Source organism: Anser cygnoides, chromosome Z (genome assembly GCF_040182565.1).
Source record: "Anser cygnoides isolate HZ-2024a breed goose chromosome Z, Taihu_goose_T2T_genome, whole genome shotgun sequence".
Taxonomy (NCBI): domain Eukaryota; kingdom Metazoa; phylum Chordata; class Aves; order Anseriformes; family Anatidae; genus Anser; species Anser cygnoides.
The window spans coordinates 64119039-64136722 of record NC_089912.1 but is presented as its reverse complement, the minus strand read 5'-3'; the positions used below and the strand labels follow the sequence as shown (position 1 = coordinate 64136722).

Genomic DNA, 17684 nt, shown 5'->3' with positions numbered 1-17684 from the left:
CCCACACAGATACTATTTGACAGAGTATCGGGTGGTATTTTCAATCTGAATTATAAGGAAACCCTACTTAATAGCCAGCACTATAGAAAAAAGTAGCAAATTGATTTCTTAAGGGAAATTAAGTGCACTTTATAAACCACTTCATAAACATGAAATCACAAATTTATTTTTTCCTGGGACAAAGAAAAAAGCCTTTATCTACCACTGCTATTACAGTTGGGAGCATAACATTTTATTTCTTGATGTAATGCTAAGAAATTAGGATTGTTGAGAACCTTGCAGTTTCCTTTGCATCATGGGGTAGATCTTTATTTTGCCACTTCATAGAATTCTGCCACTAAGCACAAGAAAGATTTGTAACAGCTGTACAAACAAAAACTAAACTGCCCATCAAAGTGGATTTTTCTCTTGGCATACAGATCATAGCACAGGTTCTACCACAACACAACAAAAGAAAATGCACTTAGTCTTAGAAAACTAATTTTTCCTAACATCAGTATCAGCAGCCTTTTCTCCATCTTCCTGAGTCTTGAAAAGCAATGAAAAAGAAAAAAAAATACACAGATTATATCAAAACAGAAACAGTGACTTGGGGGAGAAAATCCTTATTTCTGTAAAAATGGCTATCTCAGAACAAAGAACAAAAACTAAGAACTGTATCTGTATTCATGGACACATCCAAGTATCCAGCAAAGCGTGAGTAGAGCTCATATATTTGCATGTCTGCAATATATTAGATATTGGACATTTAATGCAAAAGGCACTGTCCCACTTTTATATGCCATGTAAAAGGTCTTAATGTCAACAGTTCTCAGACCTGTGCGTCTTCCTTCAGAATTGAGAAACCACCAGCCGTGCCTACATCCAGCCCACATGAGCACAGTACATATCCTTTTTTTTTCCCTCCTCTATACTATTCCTTACTTCGAAACACATGCTCCTGCATCTTGTGATAAATTTAGTTGAAAAGTCTTCAGACATGGCTGCCCCCTCACGCCTGTGTAAGTGCCAAGTGTCACAGGGCTCTCCCTGTGACTACAGCCTGCAAGTACGGGTATGACGCAAATTAGCTACTAACAGTGCAGTAGGAATGAGTAATGCTCGGTCTCTGAGCGCTCTTACCTCTTTACCACCCATAGCTTCAAACATCTTCTCTAGCTGCACTCTCAGTTGCTGGATGTTATTCATCAGGATGCAGGGCTGACGGGACAAAAGCAGGTGCCTGTTACTGCTCAGGATGGCAACACATTTTCATGGGTGGTACAGTCTGTGTCTCAACACCCTCCCTCAAGTACCACCAGATCTCACAGATTCTCAGAGTCAAACAGGAGGTAGGGCAAGCAAAAATTTCAGCACTCAAACCTAAAAAAAATTAAGCCCTCCTTTTTCCAGCTTGAAATCAGATGGCCAGTTCCAGAAAAAAAAAAAAACAAAAAGAAACAAAAAAAACCACCAGATCAGGGAGCTCTTCACAATTGTACCCTTCTCCACAGTTTTACCACAAACTTTTTTTCGTAGAATCATAGAATATCCCAAGTTGGAAGGGACCCATAAGGATCATTGAGTCCAACTCCTGGTACCACACAGGTCTACCCAAAAATTCAGACCATTTTAAAATTTAATATCCTGCATTTTACTTATTTTAGGATTAAACAGTAAGATAATTTCATGGATACATCAGTAAACCAAGAGTGCTGCTGTGTAACAGACCTAGAGGGCAACCCGTGTCCTTGTGCCTTTTTCTCCCCCCCCTTTTCTTCCTAAATCACCTCTGTGATGTATGACCCAGACAAGAAGTTAATTTCATTTGGACCTGACAGCCTCCAAGCCCTGCAAATCACCTTCACAACCTAGTTTTATTTTATGGCCAAGCCAGAACTCAATCCACAAATGCCTAGAAATGATGATAAAAATCAATACTGAAAATATTTACACTGTAAACACAGTCAGGTACGATGCAAGAAAAGTAACCTTTTTTTCTTTTATTTTTTTAATTGTGATAATTATGTGAATCCCCAGAATGAAAGTGAAATTCAGCTGGACTCACCAGTTTCTCCTTGGAACAGTAGGACTGGAAGCTCTTGGAGAGGATGTCAGCATACTGCATCAGCACTTTCCCAATAGTCTGCAAAGACAACATGTGAGTACTGTTACTTGTCCTCTAGCAAAACAGAAAATCTCCAGGAAATAACACCAAAGCCAAAGACCACAGTTCTAAACATCATACTGTTTTGCATTCCACTACATGCAGACAAACAGCTGGATGATGAGGGTATTACCTTAGCAAACCTCCTGTTATAATGAGCAACAATGACAGGATCTGGGCACTCCAGCTTCTTAATGATCTCAAAGCTCTGATTGAGTTGGGTGAAGACATCCACCACTGAGCAAGAGAACAGAGCATGCTCGGATGTTTGCTGGAACTAAAACAGAAGTACAGAGTCATTCTCAAATGGGAAGATCTGAAATGCACACCTTTCATGCAGGTCTCAGTCATCTAGACAACTATACCAAAACCCACTCCTTCCTCAGAATTAGGCAAAAGCTCTCCGAAGGAACTAAATAGCCAACTCTGTTGCGGCTACAGTTCACCATCCTTCACCAACTACAACATGACAAGCATTAGGGAAATGTAGCATGATGCTGGAAACATTATTGAGATACCTGGCTTGCCTGTCAGTTAACAAGGAAAGGGAATGAAGAACTTTTTAAGACTGTCTTAAAATTGAGACATTAAAGAGAATGCTTATATTATTAACATCACAGTCTACAGTGCCAACAGTCACTAAAACTGGAAGGCTCTTACTTTCCATTGGGAACACTCAGCAAACTAAGAATAAGATTACTCTATCTAAGGATTAAGGTCACATTCTCACTGCATGGCTAAGTACATGCAAAGTGCCTTACATTTCCATTGCATATCTCACAAACACATGGAGAAGAGAGAACACCAAGCCAATGGTTGACAAATTAACAGCAGCAGAACAGAACAGACATACATAAATGATATGCACCTTACACAACAACACTCTAACCCATATAGGAACGTCCTAAAATAAACAAGTGTTCCCAAATGTTCAGCATGCAAAAAGGGCTGTGTCATCCATTTGTGTGACAGCTGAATTTACTGTGTTGCTATTTGGTTCTGGGCACTGAAGCACGCAGCACGAAGTCCTCCACTCAGAGACACCTACATACCCCATCTTTTTTATCTCTCTCCAGAGCACCATGCAGGAATTCTAAAGAAACATCTTCATTTTCATCCAGCCACTGCATCACAAACTGCTCAAACCACCTGTATGAGGAACAGGAAAGACAGAAAGTTACAGCAAGAAACACAGCTTTCCAAACAGACCTCACCCCAGCGACAGGCCCATCCCTGCAGCACCCAGCAGATGTTTAGGTAAACTAAATGCCCTCAGAATAACATTTGCCCTTCCTCATCCTCCAATGTTACTGTCACACAGCAGTGCTGTTTCAGCAAACCTTGTGAAAGCTTGCTGCTGCTAGTTGTCTGAATACTGTTATCTATGTGTACAGCCAAAGTTCCCCCACAGATCTGCACACAAACTACCCATGAGCAGGGCCTGTACCATCACTTGGGCTGGACCAGCAGAAAGATAACCCAGCCTCTGCAGAATACTTGTCCTGTGCTGTTTTTGCCTTTCTCCCCTTCCTTCTTTCTTGCTACCTTCCCTTCATCTTCCCCCTTAGTTCCTCCTTTAACATTTCATCACCTCATAGTACTTCTATTGTATTTTTTCCCTTTCACCCAGGTGCCAGACAGGACAAGGGAGATCTCTATGCCCCCTGTCTGTGTGTGCCAAAAGAGACAGCACACTGTCCTGCTGCCCATTCAGGTCTGCCATCTTTCACAGGAGATATGTGAAGGACTATAAAGAGAGGAAAAGAGTCTGTCTTCCAGGGCCCTTCAGCTATTTTATCCCTAGATACAGACATACTTCTGGGCTGCCACAAGGGAGAAGTTTTCTCCACCTTAGTGCTGCTCTCCCCCTCCCCACTCCTTCTCTAGAGCACCCTCCCATTTCCTTGGCCTGCTGACTGCACTGTGAGAATGTTTAAGATTATCTTCAGGTGATAGCACATCACATCCTCCAGGTCTTTTGCAGGAAGCCAGCCAGCCCTGTAAGCAGCTTTTTGCTGTTTTTATTTTAAAGAAGTACAAACTTAGTTCATGCTAAAAGTGCTAGACCAACAGCCTTGGAGCAGCGTAGAGTCCTCAAAGCATGCAAGTTCTGGAAGTAGGACAGCAAAGTTTGTCTCTCCTCCCTCTCCTTACTTGGGAGGATAAGCTAAATGGTAGACCACATTTCAAGAAACAGCCACTGCTGTGTCTTAGGGAGATGCCTTAAATGAAATGGCATCTGGAAGTACAATGTACACTGAACAAAAGGCTTCTATGCAATTCCACCTTGGCTAAAATAAACAGGCAAGGTGAGAAGTAGCTTCAGCAATGGGATCTTAGAGCTGGTCATGCCTCTGTTCTCTGCTCTGTGGGACATAACCACGTAGCACAAGTGAGATGTTATTTTCCTGTCCATGTTTAAGCAACAACATAACACCTATGACTTTATTTAAATGTCTGTCTAGGATTCGATGTGTGCAACTACAGCTGAAGCAAATCTTAATTTCAAATATTACTAAACAGCATTCACAAATAAGGGAAAAAATGCCCATGCGCGATTTCAGTCCACACAAACGGTTTTTATATGAGCTTCACAGAAAATAACCTCCTCTTAACAAGCAGCTGTGTTCATGCAGATTGTGATAATTATGGGCTGAGTTTCCAAAGAACATGAAAGCATGTGCCAGACATGAGAGGGAGATCAAGAGCAAATTCACAGACAGAGCATACTAGATAGCCTTAAATGCTCTCTACACTTTGAAATATAAAGCACATCAATGCTAATATTGGAAACTGTAACAGACAGTGTTAAATGCCAACAGCAACCTGTCCGTGCAGACTTATTTATTGTAGACAGTGAAAGTGGAACACTGTCATTGACATATGCACTTCCCATGTTCTTGAAAACTTCCATTTAAATGGAAGTTCAAGCTTCTAAAAATCAGTATATTTGGAATTTTGCTGCAATTCTCTTGCACTTTCTACATTTCACTTTTAATTACAACAGTATATTTTGAAACTACAGATTAATCCTTAAAAAAGAACTCGGGCAGTTTACAAGGAAGCAACAACCCATCTTCCACCTCTTTCAGAGCTCTGAGACTGCAAGTCGCTGCTTCACACATCATCGATCAACGTACAGAAAATTACTTGTTTGTGCCAGAAGCCACAATTTTGGCTCTGAGAAGCAGAACTACTTCCTATCATTCATCCTTGGTTATTGCACCAAATCTATAAGAAATGGCCATTCAGTGTTGAAAACAGTCATTGCACATTTTTATGGCTACCATATGTTGATATATAATTGCATGAATTGCACAGGTATTTTACTGTCTCACCAAATTGTCTAGACAAAGATGGTAAGGAAAAAGTACTGTTCATTGGGGTGGTTTTTTACACTTAAAAAAAAAAATCATTAACTCCAGAAAGAGGTTTAATATGAATGTTAAACTGCAAAGTGAATCACTCAGCTCAGGTTAGGAAATCTGTAACTAGCCAGCCTCAACTTTGTCATTTGTTGGCTAGCAGTAAAGCACAAAAAGATATACATCAACTAATAAATACTTCTAGTCTCTGGGCACATTCAGGACAAAAATGTGCTCTGAGCTGTAACACAAACCTCGAGTTATCTTAGGTCAAACATCCCTTACAGTGTTTTACTATTAAAAACTATTTACTGTTCTTAGGCTGTTAAGCAAGTGAGGGACTTTGGGGACTATGAGGGCAACATATCCAAAATGATATTCAAAATAATCTACCACAGAAACTAATAAAAGTAATTTGATTTCATGCAGAAATAGCTTCAAAATGTTGTCACACGGCACATATCTTCCTCTTGTCTGCTTCAATTATTGATCTAGAAGCAAACGTTGTAATGAGTCACACACCAGCACACAAGGCAGAGGCTTGTGGTGCTGTTTCAGAGACATTCTGTGCTTGCAGGGGTCAGCACAGCATGGCTTGCGTTGGCACAGCCAACATCTCCAAACGATGTTAGCACAGAAAACCCCTCACTGCTGCCTGCAGGGAAAGGCAGAGGTGCTTTGCGACTAAATGAAAGTTTGCCTGTAGGTTGCACGATAGAAACATAATACAAAAGGCTCCAATTTCAGCTTGGCCTTGAGCCTGGCTCCTGTGGTATTAGGCTTCACAGGTGAATTAATCTTGTTCATTTGTTGTGCTAATGTATGTGGGTACCCAATGAAAATTCAGTGGGCTTTGGCAAGCACAGAGGCAAGAAGGTAGGCAGGCATGCAGAGTTGGAGAAGAAAATACTGTTTAATAAAGTGAGCCAGAAGAGTAAAACAGAATTCAAAGGCAAGAATGCTTTCCCCACTTCTTTACATACCTAAAAGGCTAGTGATTTTATTTTTAATTTTTACAGAAACTGACGCTTTACAGCTTTTATCTGGCAGCTAAAAACAGGAAGTTTTGAAGATCCACTCTCAGCTGTGTTGCTACTTCATTTTCAGAAACTGCTGCTGAATTTCAGAAAATAAAGGGAACATAAAAGCTTCAATACTTTGGAGCCTTCACCTTATTCAATCGTATCCCAAGACTATGAGAAATATGGTTTTGCGTAGTTCCAACAAGAAATGCAAGTTTGTGGATAGCCTCTTGCCTGTTTATAAGATAAACATCTCTCCTATTTTCTGGACAGAGGCAATTTATTTTCATCTGAGTTTACTGATGGGCAAACTTGATGCACGGACTCCTTTGTTTAAGGAAGTTTCAAGACTGTTTAAGTAAGCTTAAGGAAGCCCTTTTTTGTTGCGCAGGTGATGGAGCACTGGCACATTTTGCCCAGAGAGGCTGTGGAGTCTCCTTCCTTGGTGATCTTCAAAAGCCACCTGGACTGGTCCTGGGCAACCTGCTCTGGGTGTCCCTGCTTGAGCAGGGGTTGGACCAGATGGACCCAGAGGTCCCTTCCAACCTCAGCCATTCTGTGAGTCTGTGAAGACCAAAAATATTTGGACGAAGCAAATTAAAGTGTTGCTGTAATTGATATGAAGGGCGTATGTAGAAATAGGTGAAGGCCATGGTTGAAATAAACATCATTTGTGCCTGATAACGTGTCTATTTTACTAAGATGTAGTGAGATGTACTAAGATGTAAGTGTGAAGTAACAAGGAAAGCCAGTGGCTGTACATGAGCTCCAGTGCTCATACACACAAAAGCCAGCAGAGCAGAACAGTTTGCAAAAGACAGCAAAATGAAACTGAACATCATTATTCTGATTACACAGGAGCAAAAAGGGATTAAGAGTATGTAATGGTTTGCCTAACACTGTACTGATTCAGAGGCACAAAGAGAACCAGGCTTCTGAGATTGTCGCTCCTGCACCCTATTCACTGAATGAATGCCTCTCACTGACCTGATTTGTTAAGCAAGGCCCATGGTCCAAGCTGAGCAATTACACCAACTGTCTCAATTCTTATTAGCATGCAGATAACACAAGGCTTGTGCGCAGTGGAGGACGGGAAGAGTATTCAAAATGTCAGACTGGAAACACAGTCCAAGCAAGATGTTTTTCCAAGAGGGGCAAATGCAAAGTGCTGTATTTGGACAGCAATAAACAGACATATGCTAGATGGCAAGAACAGGTAGGTAGGACACTGTCAAGGGTGCCTGGGGGCTGGCTTGTGACCCACTGGAAACATCACTGGTTGACAATATCACTGAAGAAAGAAAGAAGCTGTTATCATCCCAGTGTGCTAGAGCAGAGCACTGTCTGCAAGGCAAGGCCTAGATGAAATATCAATGTCTAAGTCTAGGTGTTTTATGTCCAGACACAGACCAGCTGGAGAGATGTGAGTAAACCTTACTTAGAAGGAAAGGTAGGAACAAATGGGAACAGGCAACAGACTGGGAAGGGACATGAGAAGAACAGAAGCCTCTTGTAAAACAGGAACAATTTCTTCTCCGTGCCCAGGCTAGTAGGACAGGATATAATAAGCTCCAACTGAAGCAAGGAAGATATAGAAGGGAAGAAGGTCGAGTGTGTTAAACCCCCAAATCCCGGTGGAGGCGTAACAGTGATGTGGAGCAACCAAGCTTCTGAAAACCAGTTAGACAAACACCGATCAGAAACAACCTATCTGCTTCTGCCTTAGGCCAGGGAAGGACTTTGGTTACAGTATTCTCACCAGGTTGATCAGACAACTTTTCAGGCTCAAATTTTCTTTAGGTCTGAAACCTACTGTTTTTGGTTTTTTTTTGCAAATTTGCAAACAATTGCTTAGAGCTTAAGAGCATGAGCTTATTTGACATTTCTAACTAACTCACCTGGTCCTGTCAGAAACCAAAAACATTATCTTTACTTACAAACTCTGGTGTGTGTGTGCACGCACGACATGTTCATACACAGATACATAGACATTCATACAGATACAGTTATATTTACTAACACAAGAACATAAGCACCCATCTAGAATTCTGCTGTTCAAGAATCTACCAAAGCCCACACTGCAAGCACAAAAAATACATGGTTTAAAAGACTGCCTATGCCACTGCTAAATTTTGAGATCTTTGGATGACACTGTACAATAAGGGATTGAATTGTGTCAGGTACAGGGGCACAGAACACCACAGGGAACAAAGATGCACATAAACGTAGAGAATAAGCAGCAAAGAAATGTTGTATTTATATAAAGGCAGCCACAGGAGAACCAACTGAATACCCTCAAAACAACCCAAAGGAGAGGGATAGTGAGGATTTACTACAGGAGACACAACACACTCACGCTGGATATTCAGGCACTTTTCCCTTGAAGGCAGGCAGATCACGAACATATTCGTTGTACAGCCACTTCACTTTGAAGTGTAAATTCATATAGTCTGCACTTTTACACAGTCTGTGTTTCTCATGCTCTGCAAGGAAGGAAAAAATCAGTTAGGTCTGAATTTACCAACCACCAATGCATCAGGCAGAGGAAAGCCTTATAAAGCACGTCAGCAGCATTAACACGGGATTTTGGCAGTAAGCAGAGGTTCTCAGTGGTTGACAGGTGGGGCTCTGGAGTCCATTTTTGTGGTTCCAAATCTTACTTCCAATTGTTGAATACTTTTTGGTTGTCAAGGAAATAAAAAGAGCAGTCTTTTACAGCCCTTCCATTTAACATATGACAGTCCAGATTTCATCTACTGCAGTAAATAAATCCAGAAAAGTGAAACCGTTCATTCTTGGATATAAACAAAGGCAATACAAATATATTACACCACATTCCCTAAGAGACAATAGTAGAAAAAATCAAGTTCTTTATAGTTTGAACATGTCAATCACAAGCAAGTTTAGACCAGTTGTGAAGTTTTACACAAGTCCTCTCTCCAAGTATTTTCACTAAAGCACTGAAACACCCACCCTGCCCAACTTTAACCTGCAATGTGAAGACTGAGAAACAGTAGATTTGACATCAGTGGTCACTGGAACAACTTCGATATCAGCTTTACCTATAACCAAATTCTCAATGATGCAAGTAGAGTTGTAGGAATAGCCTTTTCCTTTCCTGTGCCACAAAAAAGGAAACACGTAGCCAGATATATTCCATTTCACATCCCAAATAGGGCAACAAATTGTTCTCTGGTATCATAAAAAGCTCCCAGTATGGCCATAGCTTGTTATTTCATTTCCATACATCCCACTGAGAGCTTGTACAGACAGCTTCTCACCACCAGCTTGGTCTCAAGTAGTTACCATAATTTTACCTTACACTTCACATACAGGTTACCTTCCCGCAACAAACGCATTTGAATCCTGTCTACATGACCCAGAAGACTTTATTTACTCTTAAGCAGCACATGGACTGCCTGCACGTGCACATTACTGTGCATGAAAAACATCATCACTATGTGTATGGCGGGTTAGCAAGTCATCTGCTAGGGCCTTTAGCATACGAGAAACTACACAAGCTGGAGCCTTCTCTGACCCCAGTTTGGAGAAATTACATCAGTTCCCTTCTGAAAGAGAAGTGCCTTGCTAATACTTACTGTCTTCCTGTATGCAGTCCACTGAAGCAACCCATATATACCTAGGTGAGCTGAGCCTCTTCCTCTCGCCAGTTCATGCTGTCTTTGTACCCAGGTTATGTCTGGACAATGCAGTTCTTCACTGGGTAATGCACATACCTCCACAAAGCAACCTTTTTTGCTCATACCTTCACTGCTAAAGCACTTGCCATATTCAGACCTACATTTTGCAGAAATCATCTGCTTGGACTACCACTCTCCTTTCTCTCTCACAGGAAAGAACATATGCTCCGCATCTTTGCTCTCAAGGACCTTCACAGCCTATATCCACACTACCATCTTTCAGCTGTTGACTCCCACCCCTGATCAGCCCACAATTCCCATTTTTAACCTACTTGTTAAGTTTCCCAAAAGCACCCCCAGGCTTCCTCCATGTCATCCCTCATGTACTTACAGGCAGCTTTTTGTGTGGGTACCCAATAAAACTCTTCAAGGACATCACTGCTAATATGTGCAAACAGGATCTAACTATGTTAAAAAGTGTAAGTCTCTCAACTTCTAATGGCTTTAATCTAGTACCTTGGTGCAAGTATCCAGTAAGTGGGTAAGAATATGTGAACAATACATGCTAAAGACATTTATCATCAGAACACATGCTTTAATGATATATCATGGTCACAGCTTCCTAAACAGCTACCTGACAGACAAACTTATCTTACAATATTTTCATGTAAATGTGAATTCTTGCAGCTATTTCAAAACATTAAAAAAAACTTTCACATTTCTTTTGAAGCTTCAGTAATATGCACAAGAAGAAAGGCCAAATAAATTATGAATTATCCAACTGAAAATACAAAAAAAAAAATGAACTTCTCATGCATAATTACTCTATGAGCCTTGTCAACTCCCGAAGCAATGGAACACTCCAGTGAGTCGACTGCAAACCCCTTTAACAGCATAACACAGATTTCTTTCTAATTCTTCTGATTCACTTTTAGCAGATCCATACAGATAAAATCTCCAAGAAAAAGGGAAAAAATAAATCTACCCTTTGTTCAAAAGAAATTAAAACATGCAATATCTGAGATGCATAAACCCCAGGGAAGATGATTCAATTGACAAAGTGTTTTACATGTGCTACTACTTCACACATACTGTGATCTATTACTCTCCACAGTGAATTTGCTTTTATTGGAAGCTGAGGAAAGTACATTCATGTTTCTCCTCAAAAAATCTAACATTCTTTTTGAGCACTAAGGAAGTATGCCCCTAATTTGGTGTCTGAACTGCTGATCTCCCTGTAGAGCAACTGCAATAGAAAATGCTAAGTCCTCTCTGCAGATGTAAAACTGGAAACAAGCAAAGCAATAACCATATCCACGCTTAACTCCCTCTGCAAGGGTGAGGAAATCAATGCACAATTAAAACTTCATTAACTTTGATATGTGCAAGGTCTGTTCCTGCATGGGGGAAGAACTGCTCCTGCAGAGGGAAGGTCTGACGCAGAGGCTGGCTGCACACCATGACGAAGGCGTGGCTTCATCCAAAAGTCAGTCTCCCCCAAAAACAAGGGAACTACCACCTTCCTACGTGCCACTTACGCTGAAGCCAGCAGCTCCTGTGATTGAAGTATAAATTACATCACCACTGCATGAAAAGGTGGATACATACCTTTAACCACTCAAGCCAAAATAACAGATTCACTGTGATGTGCACTTAGGTCAGAATCTCGTAGGGAGTCTTTGAGCCCTGTTTTCTTTTTTTTTTTTTTTTTAACATCATGCACACAACAAGTGAAGTTGGCCATCAGTAATTCTTTTCTGAAATGCTCCTAGCCATGATGTTAGCTGTCAAAACATGACCATGCGTATGTAACAGTGGTGGATGTAACAGCAGCAAAGTATAAAGGTTGTAGGTAAAAAAGAAGTTAAAAAGAAGTTAAAACTCACAGTTATTTCAACAAAATTAAGCAGTGCACTAGAAACAATTCAACCTTTTTTCTGAGGTAGGACATTCAAAACACTACTAAGGTGCAGAGAAGGAAGATGCAAAGCAACCACAGAAGCAAAAGCCCATGAACTGCTGCTACCTAGCCACCTATGCAGTAACGGAGAGGCTTGACACCAAGGGGCCAAAACTACAGAAAAAAAGTAAAAGAAAAGGGAGCTCTTACCACCATAAAAGAGAACTTTACGTATGCGAAAGAAAGGTGGGGCTTGTGACAGAAAAGACAAAAGTGAACTATAACATCTCAAACATGCTGGAGCACAAAGAAAGCTGACAAATCCCAAAACCCACTCAACCCCAACAGCTTACAATATATGTCTTCCCCTCTTCTATGGACCCTGTATGGTTTTGATCACCTCTCTCTCTGTTAAGGGAAAGTTTAAGAGCACTTGAAGACAACATGGAAACATGTCAGCCAGAGATATACTTTGTAAAATTACACTTACACCTTTCACCCAGTGCAACCTGCGTTTCAGATGCTCAGATTGAAACACATTTTAGAAAAAAATAAAGTGAGGAGCATAGGAGCCATCACTCTTAACACATTTCTGCTAACTTTTAAAGAGCTAAGTGGCAGCAACAGTGAAAGAGTGCACAGATATTTTGCAGGACCTGCTGGTGTTTTACCCTCTAAAGACCACAGAGTTCTATAATTCTCTCACATTTCCTCAGCAGATTTCATCTCCAAACACTCTTCTCTGGAGAAGGGCTTTTAGGGTCACTGAGGCCATATTATTAAGGTATTAATAGGGAACTGCTTCCTAGCAGCATGCTTTTCAGTGTCATGGCCAGTTCTATTTTTGAATCAGAGAACAGGACTTCCACCACATCCTTAACCCACAGGCCAGCAGACTGCCCTCTGTGGATTTTTCTTCCTGATCATCAACCTACTTTCCCTGTGATAATTTCTAGCAAATAATGATGAATTCCTGCAAAGAAACTCTAATAGGTACTGAGTCTGTTGAAGTGTTAATACTTTTAGACAGCTGGCATCTGTGTGTGCGTTTAATCCCCCTCCCCTCATTATAAGTGAGATTGTGGCAGCATGATTTATTTCAATCCTGCCTGCCAAGGCTACTCAGTCTCTCTTCCTATCAGAGATGCTTTCAATTTACAACCTTATTAACACCAATGTGTTCAAAATAAGATGAAATGGTGTTGGTAGGGATGATATCAATTTTCTATTACTGTCATTTAATGGCTTCCTCATAGAGGAAGAGCAGAATCCCTCTTTGCTTGGGAAATTGGTGCTTTCTGGGTCACAGAGGCTTCACAGAGGATGGTGAGAAAACTAGTTAACTCCAGTTTAGTTTCATCTGCCAGCCCGAAGTGGGTTCACATGGAGGCTATCCAGCTGTTGAGCACAAGTCAGCATCCCAGATGTGGAGCTAACTGCAAGGCTTGGAAAAAACATACTCTACCCTACTACAGCCAAATCTGGGCCACACAACATCTCTGTCTGATCTGTTTTACCCTTGGGCTGATGGGGAACAAGGGATACTCATGAATGCCTCCCTCTGTACTGCCTTCTCCAGTGAGGATGGAAGGGCCAGGTCTGCTGTTCACAGTGCCCTGAGCTGTCACTACTTTTGGGGAGAGGAAAAACAAAACAAACCTGGTAGATGTTAGAGCTGCTGTGTCTCAGCATGTGAGTCTCCTTAGGGGAGATGAAGGCAAAAGATAGGTCTGCAGTGCACTTGCCTTCCAATAGTCAAACATTGCTGTCACGACCAGTGCTACTGATTCCAGAATATATTTTAAATAGAAAATAGGTATTTCGTTGTTGTGACTTATGACATTTTACACATTAGTAATGTGTAGCAAATGTGGAATCTATCGATGGAAAAATGGAATGTATATAATGTGTAGTAATGTGGAAGCAAATTTACTGACACAGCAGAATAAAAGGGCCCCAGATCCTCAGTGTCACCCCAGCCAGGAGGGACAGAATAATGCCACACAGGAACTTGGAGTTTTGACCTGGGCAGTTAGTCTCTTGGATGTTATCTGCAGCTTAATGCCTGGGACCCAACAAAGGGGCTCTCACCCAGAGCTGCTCAGCATATTGGGTACCATCAAAAAACAATTAGATTGACTAGTCAGAACAGGAGTCTCCTAAGCAGCACATACCCTCCATTTCTGCAGCAGTAGTACAGTCTTCTGAGTCTTCTTTGCTGACCTGCTCATCACTGGCATAAAACTACAGGACACTAACGCTAACGTTAGCAACTACATCCAAAATACTAAAACTACAGGTGCTGAAAGTCTTTGCCTACTCAAAACTATATACTCTACTAAAAAGCACAAACTTACCGCTTGGTGAGGTGAATGAGCTCATGTTATCCAGAACTTAGGAACAGAACACAAGGGAAAACACCATGAATAAAGTTAGGAGCAGGTATTATACTCTGGGTTCATGTGCATGTATCTCCACAAAACAGATCAGTTTTTGTTGCAGAAAGCACCTGATGCATGCAGATGTCAGATCACACCAGAAGTGTGCCCAGGGACTACTCCACAAGCTGGCAAAGACAGGAATTTAAAACTCTTGACACAGTTAAACTGGTAGAGAAATTAGTGACTCAGACTGAAAAATGACAGAGACAAGAGTTGATGACAGCAAATCTAATCATCATCCTTCACATCACTTAATCTGTTTCCTTTAATCCCTTTTTCTCCTTTTTTTTTAAAAAAAAAAAGCAGTGAGCTAATCCAATCATGTATTTAAAATACATGTGGTAAGGTCCATAACTGAATTATTGTAGAGCTTGTTCTAAAGGTTATGTTCATAAGTTTCTGGAGAGCAAAGCAGTGAGAAAATATGCTCAACTCAAATGGAATTCTGCACCCTGAGGATTTTCTTGAATATATATCTGGAAGAGACGCACACCTCAGCAGACTCTATCATTGTTCAATTCTCCTGCAGGACTTGCACTGCTACAGTAGAAACATACACATGCACCCCACACAGTTTCTCAGCTTTTGTTCAAAATGGAAACCCTTTCCCATCCAATCAGATGTCTTTGTGTCCACCCTTTTCACTCTGAAAATACTCTGAAGAGGGACGCTCTTTTAACAACTATTTGCTATGCACCAATGAACTCACAGGTGGAAACATTATGTCAATCCTTGGCTTAAGAAGCTCACAACTGACCAGAAGATATCAGAAAAAGATAAAATAAGCCCAGATGTACAAGGGAGGACAAAATCACTGGGAAGGTCAAAAGGACATAAGGTGCAAGATGTGAGCAGAGAAAACCTGGGAGGCAGAGTTAACCTTGGCACTGGCAATCAAATAAAGCCATTCAAAAGGGGAAAAAATCTGTCAGGTTCACACAACCAGTATTCTTTTGCATATGCATTTTAGATGCAATGGGGTAAGGGAGTCTTAGGCAAAGAAGCCAGCAACTAGATCTGGAGAACTGGAGTTCTTGTGGCTGGTAGGAAAGGAGTTAAGTAGGGCACTTTCAACATGTAGAAGTGCAAAATGAATTCCTGCGGGTGAGTGTACAGGGCTAAATGAGAACAAAATGGAAAGGGGAGCCTAAAGGGCTTGCAGGAACAAACGGTTTCTAGAGAAAGTAAACATGAAGTAAGCACAGTTGCCTTCTCTTTAACACGAGCCAGCAGTGCCAGACACTACAAAAGAGACACTTTAATGCAGTAGGTCTTGGCCCCTTTCTTTCTAATGTCTTGTTCTTACGTCAACATGATCTCACAAAAGGAAGACACTGTGGGGGTACAAGCATATATCAGAAGTTCCTAACACCGAAAAGAGTACTTTTCATCTAGATCTGCTAAATTCAAGCCTAGAGCTTGCAAAGGGTGTCCTCACAGCACAGCATCTACCCCGCTGCGTTGACAGAGACTAAGAAATAGATGGAGTCAATCTCCTTTACCTACAGAGAAACTCCACAGACTGTTCCTGAAGAACAAAATTAAAGAAAATCTCTTAGCTGGCAGAGGTTTTTTGTTGTTGTTTGTGGTTTTTTTTAGCAGTCTGAAATAAGAGTCTAACTTGACCAGGTTTTGGAATACAAACTACAGCTAGCATGCTGTAAGCATCACCAAGCACTTTTGTTTTCTTAGACTGTCACCTTACAGATGATTATAAACAGTCGGTCAAAATATTGAGAAAAAAACTGCTACCACAGTTGCAGAGAGAGTGGGAGCTGGATACTTTCTGAACCTTCTAAGAAGCAGTCTGCACTCTGCAAATAAATTTATAGGTCAAAAAACAAATTCAGAAGTTGTAATAAACTATTAGAAGAGTGGCAGAATTTCCTTCTGGGAGTTTGTTGGGCTCTACACATGCCTAACCCGTGTTCAGAAACAGTAAAATTCCTCTTTTACTGTGAGTCTGGTGGAATTATGCCAGGACTCACTTAAAATGAAAATGTCTGCAGCAGGATTTGTTCTAGCACCACATTTCCACTAACAGCATAAACAGTTTACACTGTATCATCCAGAGACATGAGAGTCCACCTGCTTCTCTAGGCTTTTCCACCATTGTACACTGCAGAATGAAGATGCTGCTGATCTTAGCCATCATAGCCTCAGACCAAAGTGAAATTCTGATTTCAAAGCAGCTGGGACAACAATAAATAGCTTGCAACGCAGCCTGACAAAAGGTCTAGAGACCATGTCATGCAGTTTTCAGTCTCAATTCTCACCCACAAAGCATCTGTCCACGAACAAAACATTAGAAATCCCTGCTCCAAACAGTGGTTCTACTAATGTGCTTAAGCCTCAGCTACCCCGAATGGATCGAGACCTAGAGGTCAGCGGCAAGTCAGCTGGCAGCAGCAAGAAATTCTCTTACCTTCCATGGCATATTTCATATCCTGGGCAAAAAGACTCCACATCACCTCTGCGCTGATCTTACCAACAGCAAGCTCCTGAGGAAACCTGAGGGGACATTTGGGAGAGGCTTTGGCATGTATCCAAGCAAAGGGTCCCTCTATACCCAGTACTCAGCTAAACTACAAGCTGAAAATCTCAACATTACAGATACTTCCTTCACACAGAGAAATGACCAGCTAGATTTTGGAGATCATGGCCTCAAATGTGTGGCAAAGATTAAGCAGCCTGAAAACAGCATTGCTGTTGAGATTCATTTTAACTCAAGTCCGCCCTGGATATCTCCCATAGTACAGGCATATACAGTAGTTTTAGGAATGTGATCTCAATGCACCTTGTATCTTTTTCACTTTGTTATTCTATTTCAGCTTTTTTTTTTTCTCTACAATTACTAGGCTGCTGGGTGAACAGTAATCAGGTGTTAATGTCATGTTAGATCAATGATCTCTAGGGCATAATCTAACCCTTTGGGTATAAATACCTTCACAGCTACCTCCCTCTCTCCTGCCCTGTTGGATTGTTGGAAGAGTGTTGGAAGTTAAACAGCCCAGTTTCAGCTTTCTTTGCAGTGTTGAGCCAACCCCACCCAATGCAATTTCCCAGTGCAGCACAGAACACCATGTTCCTAAATAACAAAGTAAGGTACTATCACCATGGCACCATTGTGTGCATTACTGTGCATCCAAAAAAAAAAATAACAGAAGAA

The 17684-nt window shown here is 41.2% G+C and overlaps 1 protein-coding gene across 6 annotated transcripts in view; it reads right to left on the bottom strand.

Moving 5' to 3' along the window:
- Positions 1-17684, bottom strand: part of LOC106048543 (protein unc-13 homolog B) — a 212313-nt gene that overhangs the window by 33661 nt on the left and 160968 nt on the right. For all 6 annotated transcript variants that reach the window (XM_048053930.2, XM_066987693.1, XM_048053933.2 and 3 more), the window contains 6 exons: positions 16941-17026; positions 8890-9016; positions 3199-3295; positions 2280-2423; positions 2048-2125; positions 1123-1200 (listed from right to left, as the gene is read on the bottom strand). In XM_048053930.2, the coding sequence (XP_047909887.1) occupies positions 1123-1200; positions 2048-2125; positions 2280-2423; positions 3199-3295; positions 8890-9016; positions 16941-17026 (610 nt within the window). The remainder of the gene's footprint in view (positions 1-1122; positions 1201-2047; positions 2126-2279; positions 2424-3198; positions 3296-8889; positions 9017-16940; positions 17027-17684) is intronic.